This window comes from Cavia porcellus, unplaced genomic scaffold, assembly GCF_034190915.1.
Source record: "Cavia porcellus strain 051 isolate PalLab524CR breed Dunkin Hartley unplaced genomic scaffold, mCavPor4.1 scaffold_29, whole genome shotgun sequence".
Classification (NCBI taxonomy): Eukaryota; Metazoa; Chordata; class Mammalia; order Rodentia; family Caviidae; genus Cavia; species Cavia porcellus.
In genome coordinates, this window is record NW_026947512.1 from 38,414,124 (window position 1) to 38,427,442 (window position 13,319).

General features: G+C 33.4%; 1 protein-coding gene across 5 annotated transcripts in view; it reads left to right on the forward strand.

Moving 5' to 3' along the window:
- Nucleotides 1-13,319, forward strand: part of Wrn (WRN RecQ like helicase) — a 151,251-nt gene that overhangs the window by 116,713 nt on the left and 21,219 nt on the right. For 4 of the 5 annotated variants that reach the window (XM_063239798.1, XM_063239800.1, XM_013158006.3 and 1 more), the window contains 7 exons: nt 3,560-3,730; nt 3,806-3,906; nt 4,411-4,480; nt 5,249-5,325; nt 10,149-10,224; nt 10,454-10,566; nt 13,001-13,115. In XM_063239798.1, coding sequence (XP_063095868.1) covers nt 3,560-3,730; nt 3,806-3,906; nt 4,411-4,480; nt 5,249-5,325; nt 10,149-10,224; nt 10,454-10,566; nt 13,001-13,115 — 723 coding nt within the window. The remainder of the gene's footprint in view (nt 1-3,559; nt 3,731-3,805; nt 3,907-4,410; nt 4,481-5,248; nt 5,326-10,148; nt 10,225-10,453; nt 10,567-13,000; nt 13,116-13,319) is intronic. The other variant, XM_063239799.1, reaches the window with a different exon arrangement.

The window sequence follows — 13,319 nt, forward strand, 5'->3', positions numbered from 1 at the left end:
AGGGATCAGCTTAAATACAGTTGACATCTGGAAAAATTTCTTCTTTGTCACACTCAAAACCTGTGTATCCCAGTTGGACGTTCAGTTTGTAAAAATTATTCTTGTTTTAATTCGATATAATCTAGCCATATCCAGTATCAACAAATAAGTATAAGTGGGCTCCTAGAAGAACTTGAGGCAGTCACAAGAGGGATCGGATTTCACCTATTATTTGAAAACCAAGTCAGACTTCTTATACTGAGTCTTCTGGGAGTCTTCAAATTAAGAAGTTTATCCTTTGTGAAATTTTATACTACCCTTGCTATATAAAAGTGCAAAACTTTTTAAAAAAGTACCACTTAATGAAAATTTGTGTATACTAACTGCAGTGAAAATGAGACATATTCCTCCCTTCAGTGATCATCATATCTGTTGGGATATTGTTTTAAAAATTAAGATTTTAATTCCTTTGAGAATTAGCAAATATTCCCCTTAACTAATTTAAGACAAATTTATATCTTTGTAGATAATTTTGACTCATAAAATGATGTGTCTTAAACTGTGAACTACTCGTGTTTTTTCAAAAAGAAATAATATATAAATATATGACATAGTTTCAGTAATACATGATTCTACTCTTATAGGAGTATTTAGAAAAGTAGTATGCAATTATACAGCTTATTCATAAGTTTATGAGTGGAGTTTAAAATTTTGTGTCCAGGCACATGCATGATTAGTTATTAAACAATAAAACTGTTACTAAAGATTACCTGTGTAATTAGCTCACCATCTAAAAATCGTTAAACACCTTGTGTGAATATGTGGTAAGATACACATGGCCTTAACTTTTTAAATTAGAAAACAAAAGCATGATCATTACTTTGCATACTGGGTAAATTAAGTATAATACCTTTTCTCATCACTTCTAGCAAAGTGCAAAGCCTTATCACAGCCTTGATATCACATAACACTTTTAATTAAAAATTTTATTCAATTAATTGATTTTAATTAATTAATTAATGCAGGATCTCACTAAGTTGCCCAGACAGGCCTTGAATTTCACTATCCTGCCTCAGCTTATTGTGTAGCTGGGATTACAGGCCATATCAGCATGCTCAGCTCAAATAATACTTTTTTTTTTGGTCTTTTTTGAGATGGGGTCTCACTATGCAGTTCAGGCTGGGCTTGAGCTCACTTTGTAGCCCAGGTTGGTCTCGAACTCACAAAGATCCTCCCATCTCAGCTTCTCGAGTGCTGGTATTACAGGTTTGAGCCACCATGCCTGGCCAAATAACGCTTTTGATAAAAGATTTTTTTAAACTAGAAAAAGCTATTGAAATTCTTGATAGTTTTAATTTCCCACTATAATTTTCAAAGAATCTAATGGGAGAAGGCTTTCCATATAATTTTCAAACAAGGTATTTCATATGATTGAAATATTTTTCTAAAGACAATTATTTTTACTCTATCCTCCTCCGATTTCATTTTGCATGTAGAATAAATAGCTCAAAGTGACTCTCTGAAGCCCCAAAGTGGCAGCTGTGGGCTTCTTGTGCCTGTAGGAACTGGGAAAGGGAGAGAAAAAAGAATAGTTGACAGAAACTACAGGGTTGGTTTTATACTTAAAACTTAGAAACTTAAAACTTCTTGAGTTGTAGTTTTTTAAAACAGAAGTTTTATCACTTTCTTAATAAAGATCCACCCTTCACAATTGTGTCTGAATAAGTAGTTTTTAAAAATTATAGCTCACATACTGGCCCATCTTATTATTATTACCTTTTAACTATTTGGTTAATTTTGCGTGATTGTGCCCATGATATAGCCCATTTTAATAGACATTTCCAACCAATAAAATGAAAATTAATTAAGGGATTGCAGCTGTTTTTAGGCTGGAGAAGTGTACTGCAAGGTGATCCTATATACAGAATGTGCAGACTTCATATCAGTGACTTTCATTTGTTGGAGCTAAGTGTTGATGTATATTGAGTTGGAGTTTGTAAGTTTTTCCACTAGCAGTTAAACATCTATTTTTGTGTAAGGCACAATATGGTTGTATTTTGGTGATGATCCAGAGCTAAATTAAATGAGACTTACCATCTAGTACAGAAGATGTTAGGAAGAAAAAAAGTGTAATATACAGAAAGAGATAAAGGACATATGAATAGAATTGAAGCATTATTGAAGTTCTGAAGAGAGCATGTGTCAGGGAATTAGAAAAGACCTTGTGAAAATATCACTTTCTTTCTGTTTAGTTGGGGACATGGTAGATTTTGGCAAGGTACACTTGATTTAGACATTTAGAGATGAAATGAGATATAAGAAAATGTTATTCCCAGTGAAAAGAATTACTACAAAAAGCAATTGTGATTTTTAAGGAAAATAATTGGAGAAGTGTCAAGCTTTTTCTGCCCTCTAGGAACGGTATTGTCTACATAGTGATTATCATGGAATCAAGACAATATTAATTTTTTCACATTGAACATAGTGTTAACAGTGAATATTGATCATAAAAAGCATAGTCGTTCCCTGCTAATTAGGCATCCTCAATGTTTCATACTAGTAAATGTGCAGATTCACTTCAGGTTGTTTTCTGCTGAGGAAAGGAAGAGTTGTAATTTTTGTTTGTTTGTTCGTTTTTTGCTCTTTTATTTTTATCGGTATCGGGGATCGAACTCACGACCGCCTGCTTGCAAGGCAGGTGCTTATGTCGCTGAGCTAAACCCCCAGCCCCTGAAGAGTTGTAATTTTAGAAAGCAAGTAAGTTATAATTTGGCAACTCAGTATTTTGGTGTTGCTAGTCTGCAAGCAGTAGAATCTCCCATTCCAGCTACAAAGGTAAGTAAGCTCTGAGCAGTGCACAGAACCATGAGCAAGCCTTCCAGGGATATTGACTAGATGCTGTCAGGTTAAGAAATTTAGGGTTAGTCAAGGTTTCAGTTGTTAAGTAATAAAATGAAATTACTGAGCCAGGCTTTGACCTATTTTTTTTAAATACAGTAATGTATGTTAATAAAAGTCTAAATAGCAAGGATTAATTATTCCAGCCCCATATCTAAACCTTGTAAATTGGGAAAACCACTATGAATTATATATCCGACTTTCTGCCATTATTTAAAACAAAAAGAACATAACACTCATTATGTGTGATCTGATATTCAGAACAAGTGGAATGGGCATAAAGTTTTTCTAAAGTTTTAAAGGTAGGAATGGTAATACATACCTCTAATCCCAGAATATGGGAGGATGAGGCAGGAGAAGGATCACTGTGAGTTCAAGGACAACCTGGGCCTCACAGTGAATTCAAGGCCAGCCTGAATTCATTTTCTCTCTCTCTCTATACACACACACACACACACACACACACACACACACACACACACACGTCTTTATGCTTGCCAGGCAGGCATGCCACTGAGCTGTATCCCCAACCCTTAAAAACTTATCTAAAATACATATATGTGTGTGTGTGTGTGTGTGTGTGTATTTATTGTTAAATCCAAAGACTAAGTAGATGAATTTATGTTTACTTAGCCTTTTTATTCAAGTATTTTTAGATACTGAGTTTTATTCCTAATTTCAGAGTTCTCAGCGTCTTCCAGATAAGTATCGTAGACACAGCCTTTTTGGTGCTGGTAAGGACCAAACAGAGAGTTGGTGGAAGGCCTTTGCCCGTCACCTCATGACTGAAGGATTTCTAGCAGAGGTTCCTGGTAGTAGCAGATTTATAAAGACCTGCACCCTTACAGTGAAGGTAAACACAATAAAAATCTATGTATTTGACATAATTTTTATTGCCATGTATTAAGATATTTCTTGCCTTTGTCAGGGTAGGAATTGGCTTGTTAAAGCCAGTACAGAATCTCCTCAGAGACTTATACTTGAAGCCAGTGAAGAATTGTGTCCGAAGAAGAAGTTCCTTCTGCCAAGGTTCATTTATCAGTTCATTTATCTTTTTTCCTTCCTACTTCTGTTTTGTTTGTTTGTTTGGTTTTGTTTTTGGTGGTTGTTGCTTAAATGATTCAAATTATAGTATTTTATAGGTACCACACAAGTAAAGTCTGTTGCCTGCTTATTTTTCATACTTATTTTAGTCAGTTTGGAAGAAAGGCTCTCTGTGAAAAAGATAAATCACAAAACCATTCTTGGTTGAATGCTGAAGAACTCATGTACTAAGTTTCTTTCTTTTATAGGGGAGGTGGGAAGGAAAGATGCCGTTGGGTATTTTTTAGTACCTTACACATTATTGATCAATTGTTAATTTTTTTTCTTTTAAAGTTCTTCCTTTATGGGAAAAGAAATTAGTTTTAAAAATTGTCAGTGCTAAAAGGGTAAAATAATCTCATCTACTTTCTGAGTGTGGGTATGTGATGATTCACAAATTAGATAACTGCATTTTAATACCAGAAATAATTTAATTTTTCTATTTTTCAGTTCTCATACTGTATCTTCAGGCATTGAACATCATCCCTCTAATCAAATTCCTATTCGATTAACTGCAGAGGTTTGTGTTAAAGAGATGGTTCTTATTTCATTCTTCCTTGATGCAACTCTTGTTTAAAAATTTAAATTTTAAATCCTCTCCAATTTAAGGGGCTAATAGCACATGTAATATATCGTAAATTAGAAAGAGAAGTGCTATGAGCAAAGTATAAAATACTTCTTTACATAATTTCTGGAGCTAATAGAAAAATTGATAGTATGTGAGAAAGTAACTTACTTTGATTCTTTTAAGCCTTCTTTGTAACTCATTTGGCTTGGATTTTTCATGCATTATGATACTTATAGTTGACAGAAAAATAAACCTATTCCTGAATATTCTCTTCTGAGCCACACATGTACATGCATGTGCCTGTGTTTGCTGTCTTGTTCTGTTGGGAATCTGAGGAAATGGATTAAGTACCTAACTACAGGCAGACCTGAGCTAGTTAGAACATGAAACATGGACAAATGTGATAAATTTCTGTCCAGTTTTTCTGCTTCATTAAACTGTGCAGAATGTAATTCACTCAGTTTTATAACTTGGATCTTGCTGTGTATCAGAGCTTTCTTTTGATCATCTATATTTATGGCTTAGGGAGGAAGGGGACTTGGAGGTATATTTTCATCTGCCTATAAGGTCTTAGTAGTGATGCCTTATTTTTCAGTTGATTTATTTGATGATCTGGTTAATTAGTGGGAAAATTGTAACTATGAGATTTTGTATCTTTTTTCCTTAATACTTAAGTTTTTAAAAAAACTTATTTTTAATGGCCCTTTGTATGTTTAAAAGCAGTCTAATTTGGAGAAGATGTTTTCTTACAAAGCGAATGATAAAATTTCTTCTGGGATCAGCATTCCTAAAAAAAGGTACAGTGTTCTAAGTTTTTATTTTCTGTGTCTCTGCTATCAGCACTATTTTCCTTTCTTTTTAAAGAGAAATAACTGTCAATATTTTGGTATAATTTATTAGCAAAACAATTTTAAAGTGTATCTAGTACTATAATTGTTAAAGCAGGGACATACGGTGATATTATTAATAGGGAGCACTTCTTGGCATTGTTCTTTGCCAGGTTCTATGTTAAATGCTAAGTATTTTATATGTAATATTTCATTTAATGCCTACATCACCTGTTGAGTTGCTATATTACTAATTTGAATTCCATAGTTAAAGATACCAAGGTTTAAAATGTAAACTATTTGATTCAAGAGCACACAGCTAATGGCAGAGCTGGCTTTCAGAGCTATATTTGTCTAAGTTTGTTTGAAATATCCATTCCCACCCTATTTTCAGAACAAGTATGATAACATAAAATTTTAAATACAAAAATTGACAAGAGGATCAAGGCAGTATAGTTAATGTGTAATTAAGCTTACTGTTTAACTTGATGACTTAATAAAAGGGGAGAAACTATGTAGAATTCCAGAGGTTTGTGGCTGGAAAACTTGAAAACCATGCCAGGGCTCCATTATGTTAATGGACCATGTTTATATTCTCATCAGGTCAAAGTAAATGAATGTGCTTTCAGACTGGAATGCATTTTCGATGCTTTGCTCACTTAGATAATGCTAGTTTGGATCTGACAAAATATTTACCATAATATCAGTTAAATAATTTTTGTCTGGATATATACTATTACTGTGGCTTTATGTAAACAAAACATTTGAGGTGTGTACAGAACAGTGTATCCATTCATTATCCTGGAGTGTGCCCTCATTTAAACTTCTACTATGCTTTTACTAGGCTGCTTTTTTAGTACCAGGGACTATTTTAGACAGTGGGATTAAGTGAAGAATATTCAGTCACTGGCCCTTTGGAGGTCTGTGTAACACAGAGGACATAAAACTAAAATTCAAGCTATAATAGTTTAGCAAAAAACAGAGGAAAAGAAGTGACACTTGAGGCTTAAGTGGATGTTTGTTAGGTGATATGAGGGGAAGTTTACTGAAGTAGAAAGTGGTAAAACGTAAGCCTCAAGAATTACATAGGAGCCAAAATATCTAATTCTTCCAGGTACTGGAAGAAATTAATCATAAAAGGAGTAGGGAGTTAAAGAAGAATTTTGAGCAAAACAGTGGTATGATCACAGTTCTAATTTCAAACAGTTGACAGATTTGTTGCAAAGAATCAGATAGCAAGAAGAGACGGAGAAAATACAAAGAATTAAGGTATATTATGTACATGTACCAATATATTGGGGTGAAAAGTAATCCTTACAAACTATAAGCATGTACATAAAGATAAACAATTCAGACAGTATTTTAGGTGTTGAGGTCCTTTGTTTGCCCCTGCAGCCTCAAAGCACTCATAGATAGCATGAAAATGGGTGCTTATGGTTGTGTTACAACAAAACTTATGTACAGTAAAGCTTGAATTTCATGTAATTTAACAAGCCACAATTTTTTTTTATGTAAAAGTGTAAAAAACATTATTAGGTTGAAGGGAGGGTAGGGGAATGGGAAAAAATGTCTTGTGCACAAGTACAAATCCTCTATGATGAATGTGATCATTATGCTTATCAAAAATGTACCAATAAGATCAGATTGGAAAAAATACTAACCTACAGGTCTGAAAAAACAAATCTGACCTATGGACTCTAGGATGCCAATTCTTGATTGGCTGCTCTGCTGTGGAGAGAATTGTAGAGACTGTTTGAAGGAAGTGATTGTAGCATAGTTAAAGAAAATAACAGAGGACGTGGAGAGAAAAGGACTTCTGGTAGAACATAGAATTGTTGGGAGTTGATATTTGAGAAAATAGGTGGGTTAAGGAAAATAAGAGACTTGAAGATGACTTTAAATTTCTATTTTTGAATGCTTGAATGTAAGAACGTTGCCATTCTCTTTGTCAGGCAACATAGGGGAAGCCTAGGTTGGAGGGCTGGGATGATTAGAGGGTGAGCTTAGGGGCATGATAAAACATAATGAGTTTGGGATACTTGTGGAATGGTCAAGAAATTAACTTAAACACGTGCGTTCAATGTATAGAAATGAATGAAATGAACTGTTACCTTAAAATTCACTAAAATTTTCCTTAAATAAGACAAGTAAAAGATCAATTGGTACTTGCAGGCTTACAGCAAAGCACCCTAGGCCACACCCTTCTCACTCACTCTGTTCTGCTCTATGCAAGCAAATACTTGGATCTTGCTACTGAGTTTTCTGTTTACTGACTCCATACTACTAATGACATACTGAACTACTGTTTACAAAAAATTTTTATTAATTTGCTCTATGTTAGGCTTCTTTTCTTTCAGTCCATTCAACGTAATAATATTAAAAGTTTTGGTCATATTAATAATTTGTTTCTACATTTTAACTACACAAATAATGTTTACTACTAAACAAACTGTGTTACTATCGCTGACACTAACCTTTATTTCTCCCAAATGTTAATCATTCTTTTTCCCTGTTTTGGTTGACACTAATATTCCTTTTTATTAATTTTTCTTTTATTTCAGTCTTCTTTTTTTCGTTTGCTCTCTGGGAGAGTCCCTTTGCTTTCTATCATCTCCCACCCAGGGAACATTAATTTAATACTATCAAATTTTTAATTTCTAAGAACTCCTATTCCCTGCTTGTTTCTTTAATTACGTATGTCTGTTTTTAATGGATGTAGTATTCTCACTTTTTTCTCTGATTATTTTAGCCATTTCAAGCATTTGTGGTAGCATTTGTAAATATTCATATTATTTATATTATATTTTGTACCTTGAGTCGAACTCAAGACCTCGCACTTGCTGGGCAGGCACTATACTGCTGAACAATAAATATATCATTGGCTCAGCATCCATATTTTTAAATGAACTTTTCTACATATATTTTTGCCTCAGGAGTATTACCAAGAATTTTGCTAGCATGTATAGTAATAAAATTTCTTTCTGCAAAATAATATAAAAATCTTTTTTTCAAGTAGTATATTGTTATAAAACTTTTATAAATACTAAGATAATGATCAACATTTAATTTAAAATAAATTTATTCTTGTTTTTGTGAAGGGAGAGGCTTGAGCCAGGTTTCCTCTGTAATTCAGGCTGGCCTTGAACTCCCTATGTAGCCCAGGCTGGTCTGGAACTTTGGGGGATCCTTCTGCCTTAGTCTCCTAAGTGCTGGGATGACAAGGGTATGCCACTATGCCTGACATTACTTTCTTGATTAACCTGATATTACTAATTCTTTCAACTAGTGTTTTATTTTCTTCAGGCTAACGTCTGTTTATTTCAGTGATAGGATTTGATTTAATTGTGAAAATAAAACAGTTTAACACCAAGGTTTCTGAATTTTTAAAATTATAAATATTGCTTTTTTTCCTTTTCTTTCTTATTTTTCATTCTTTTCTAGTCCTTAGGCTTAAAACCAGGCCTCATGGATTGTAGGCAAACACTGCCACTGAGCTATTTCCTCAGGCCTACAAACATTTTTTCAGTTGCCACTGCAGCCTCAAAGCAGCCATAGATAGTATGAAAATGGATGCTTATGGTTGTGTTACAACAAAACTTATGTACACTAAAGCTTTGTCTTTTTTGGGTGGGGTGGAGGAACTAGGAATTGAACTCTAGGCCTTGAGCTTACCAGGCAGGTGCTTGTGCCACTGGGCTATATGCCACCCTTTATTGTCAAGAAGCAGAAATTTATTTAAATTTGATGTCTTTTATATAGACTTTTATATAATTCCATTTTTATAATTTTGTATTTACAGTTCATTTATTGATGAGAAATGCTTTTTGTAGAATGTCTACTTTGTTGCCCTAGCATCTTTTTTTTAAACCATATTTATTAATTGGGTGTATTCTGTCCTTTTGAGGAGTTCAAAACAAAATTTCTTCCTTTTTTTTTATTTAAAGAGAAAAAAGATAGGAAATAAACAAAGCAGTAAAAGGGTATAAATAATACAGGATTTCAAGAAAAAAATATACATTAAGAAATCACTAGTTAATAGGCCACACACCGTCATCCTAGAAACAGTTGTCCAAATTACAAAATTAAAGCATATAAAGTGGACATTCATACAGTGAGATTGCAGAGAGTTCCGTTCAGTGATCCAACAAAAGCTCAGTAATACGGTTTTCCATCCTACACACTCAAACATACATGCAGTTATATCCCTTAGACTACCTTCCTTTCCTCTCTTTTTTACAATGACAGTTACACTTTTTGGTTTTTTTACTCCCACAGTTCTGATTACTTTTTTTTTTTTTTTTAAGAGAATAAAATCTAACGTGACTAAACAAAACAGAGTCGGTTAGAACAGAAGGATGGGCATAGTACATGATTTCTTCCTTTTTAAAAAAATATTTATTTGAGTGATTTTGAAAAAATTTCTGAATACTTTTACTTTTGCTAATATTTCGCACCAACTAAAAATCAGTAGTTTTACAGGAGAAATCATAGTTGTATCTGTATTGCTGGAAAATGTTATTTAGTGGATGGGAATTATTTTTGTTCTCAGCATTTGGTTGAGGAGAAGGGACAGATGCTTTCCCCAAACATGCCAGTATTTTGTAGTACTTTACCATTATAATAAATAAATTTGATCCAAAAGGTTTAAAGTCTATTCTATTGCATAGTTAACTTATTGGTAGTGTGAAGAATAAATGTTATTCTGGGAAAAATATTCTCATTTTGGAGTTGAAATTTAAAAAAAAACTAGGAAAAGAAAAAAGTTTGGTTATGTATTTCTTTAAATATTTTAGTATCATGACGCAGTTACCAGGAAACACTTATGGATCCTCAGGAGCTGTTATTTCAGCCCAGGAGCAAAAGACCCAGGTAAGGCTTTTGTTAAAAGGGAGTTAGTTTATCAGAGGATAGTTAGTACTCCTTGCCTACTTAAAATTCTGTAGTATTTCAAAACATTATTCTTTTGCTAAGAAACTGAGATAAAATTCAGTTTATTTTCATCTAAACGGAAATTATAATATCTGATGGGCTAAAAATAAAGATTGAATTCTAAATACATGAAAATAATGTGCTCAATTGTTCTGTGTTTTTTGTTCAGACTGTATTGTATGGCAAATTAGTAGAAGCTAGGCAGAAACATGCCAATAAAAGGGATGTTCCTCCAGCTATTCTGGCAACAAATAAGTTACTGGTGGATATGGCCAAAATGAGGTAAGCTCTCGCTTTGTGTATATTTTGTCTGTTTTCCTATAACAGAATAGACCTGTAAAATTCTCATGTCATAATAATGTGGCCGTGGCTTTTTTTGTCACATGTGGAGCTGACTCCCAATTCCCCCACAGTGCTTTGCAGATCTCTTTGCTGAGTTTTAGTCTCATGTTTCTGCATGAGTGAAATCATGTTTTCAGCAATCAAATTATATATAAGATCAATTTCTTCATCCATTCATCCTCTAAACATGCATTTCATCCAACCACTAAAACTTTCTGGAATTCCTCATTTTTAAAGTTGTATTACTATGTTCTTAATGACACATGTTTAAAATCTGATAGTTATCACATTTCTAACACATATTCTCTTCTTCCTCTTAGTTGTTTTAAAATTTTATTTTAAAGAGAAAAAAGAAATAACAGAAAAATTAAGAAACAAAGAAACAAAAGCAAAATAACAACAACAACAATAACGATACAGGTTTTTCAAAACAAGATAGGAATTTAGCAGTGGTTGTTACATTGCATATTGTTACCTTCAAAATAGTTGCTCAGGTTACCACATACAGAATAAATGAAAACAGTAAAACAGAACACAACATTGGATTTCAAAAATAATACAGGAAATCTTCCACAGTACCTATAATGCATATTGTTATCCTTCAAGAGGCGCTCAGACTACCCATTTTAGGCCTGCAAAGTTAATCAAACAATACAAGCATTGAGTTTTTTTTTTTTTCACTTTAGTTGCTATCATCTCAGTCTGACTTCCTCTGAATCAGTCCATTTCTTACAGGGGGTGGAGATAGAGGTGGGGGCTGCTCATCTTGTCTCCCAGCCCACACATCAGCTGGCTCACGGGAAGGCTTGGTTTGGCTTTTTGATCCTCTTCGTTTTCCCCAAGATGACTGCTCCTGGCTCACAGGAAGGCATGATTTGGCTTCTTGATTCTCTTCCTGTTTCCTGTGGCAGCTGTGGGAAGGCATGGTTTGGTTTGAATCTCTTCCTGTTCCCCATAGCTACTGCTCCTGGTTCATGGGAAGGTGTGGTTTCCTTTAGTTTTTAAATTTAAATATTCTTTGTGTATATCTGTCTATGCCTTCTTTGCTTTTCTTAGTGACATTCTATTAGTTAGCTCAGACCATTTACCCTTGACGTATTGCAAACGACTTTTAATTGGACACTCCTCAGTCTTGCTATTTCATCTGATACCTGAATACCAAGTTAATCTTGCTTTATCATATTACACTTCTGCTGTAATCATTTCCCACTGTCTTTTTTAACATAGAGTTCTAAGCCTCTGTGTTTATGGACTTACATACTCTTCTGCCTAAGTCACAGAATTTGCAATGATTTATCTTACCTGGATTGGGTTGTTTATTCTTTATTGAGGACTCCCACATCCCTTTCAGTTTTATATGTTTATTTACAGTATTGCTTCTGCCTTGTAGTTTTCTTGGTTCCTCAAAATTCCTCCTAAATCCTTCAACATCTAACTTTATCATTCTTTCCTCCATGAATCCTCTTACTGACTTGTCTCTCTGTTGAATTCATGAAAGATAGCTCTATGAAACTTCTACAATGCCTTTTCTTTGTAATTAGTAATAGACATGCATTATATCTTCTAGATCTTAAACTCTGAATATAGTTGTTTATCTTGGTGTGTCTTCTACAGAATCTAGTATAATGCCTAATAAATACTAGATGGTCATTAAATATTTAGAAGAATTTATTTCCAAACAGTAGATGCTAAGTTATTAATTGTATTCATTTTATTCTTCCTTTTGAAAATGATTTATGTTACTAAACTTCATTCAAAATGTTCCTTTTGTGCGGGATTTTCTAGTAATATTATACAGTGTTCATATCTTACAATGATTATTTTAAAAAATACTGTATTCTGTGATCACACTTTAACATTCAGAGAAGATATTTAAGGAAAAGATGTAATCATTAGATTGACAGAGCTTTAGAAAGAAGACATTGTATGGTCTGGACACAATAAAAAATTCTGAGCTAAATGCCTGGTTAGCAGAATGTGGTTACAGGTAAACAGTTTTTACCTGTTTTAGGTAAAATAGTGAAAAATAATGAGTGCAATTTTCTTCTGAGAGTTTCTTGGCTGTTTTTTGTCCGTAGTGTCATCACCATCCTTTTCATTTCTATGAAAATAATAAATCTGGTAATAGAGTAGAACAACAGGCATTTTGGCTGCTCCTTCCTGATAAAAGGTGTGTTTACCAATTACCACAGGTACTTTCTGGTATTTTTTAAGGGAAGGAAAGAATGCAAGAAACTATAAGACATGACTTCTTGTATTATATATTATTTTTGGTTGTGGAAGAAATATATTTATAAAGTATAAATGTGAAGCTGAATTGCTGCTGTGATGCTCTTTCAGTGGTTTCTTAGCCTTTTTGTTTTTCTTATGACAGACCAACTACAGTTGAAAATCTAAAACTGATTGATGGTGTTTCTGAAGGAAAAGCTACTATGTTGGCCCCTCTTTTGGAAGTCATCAAGCATTTCTGCCAAGAAAATAGTGTTCAGGTAAAATGTTACAATGTACAGGAACTCTTACAGAATAATAATTTTTTTTAATCAACTGAAAACACCCTTTGAAAGCAAGATCTTTGCATTTATTTGTATTTCCATATTGGACACTTGAAAAATAGATTCACAGTATTGTTTTTTACAGTAAATGCATTGTAAAAACATGTTAATTGCCTTCTTTTAAAGATGATACTAAAGTAG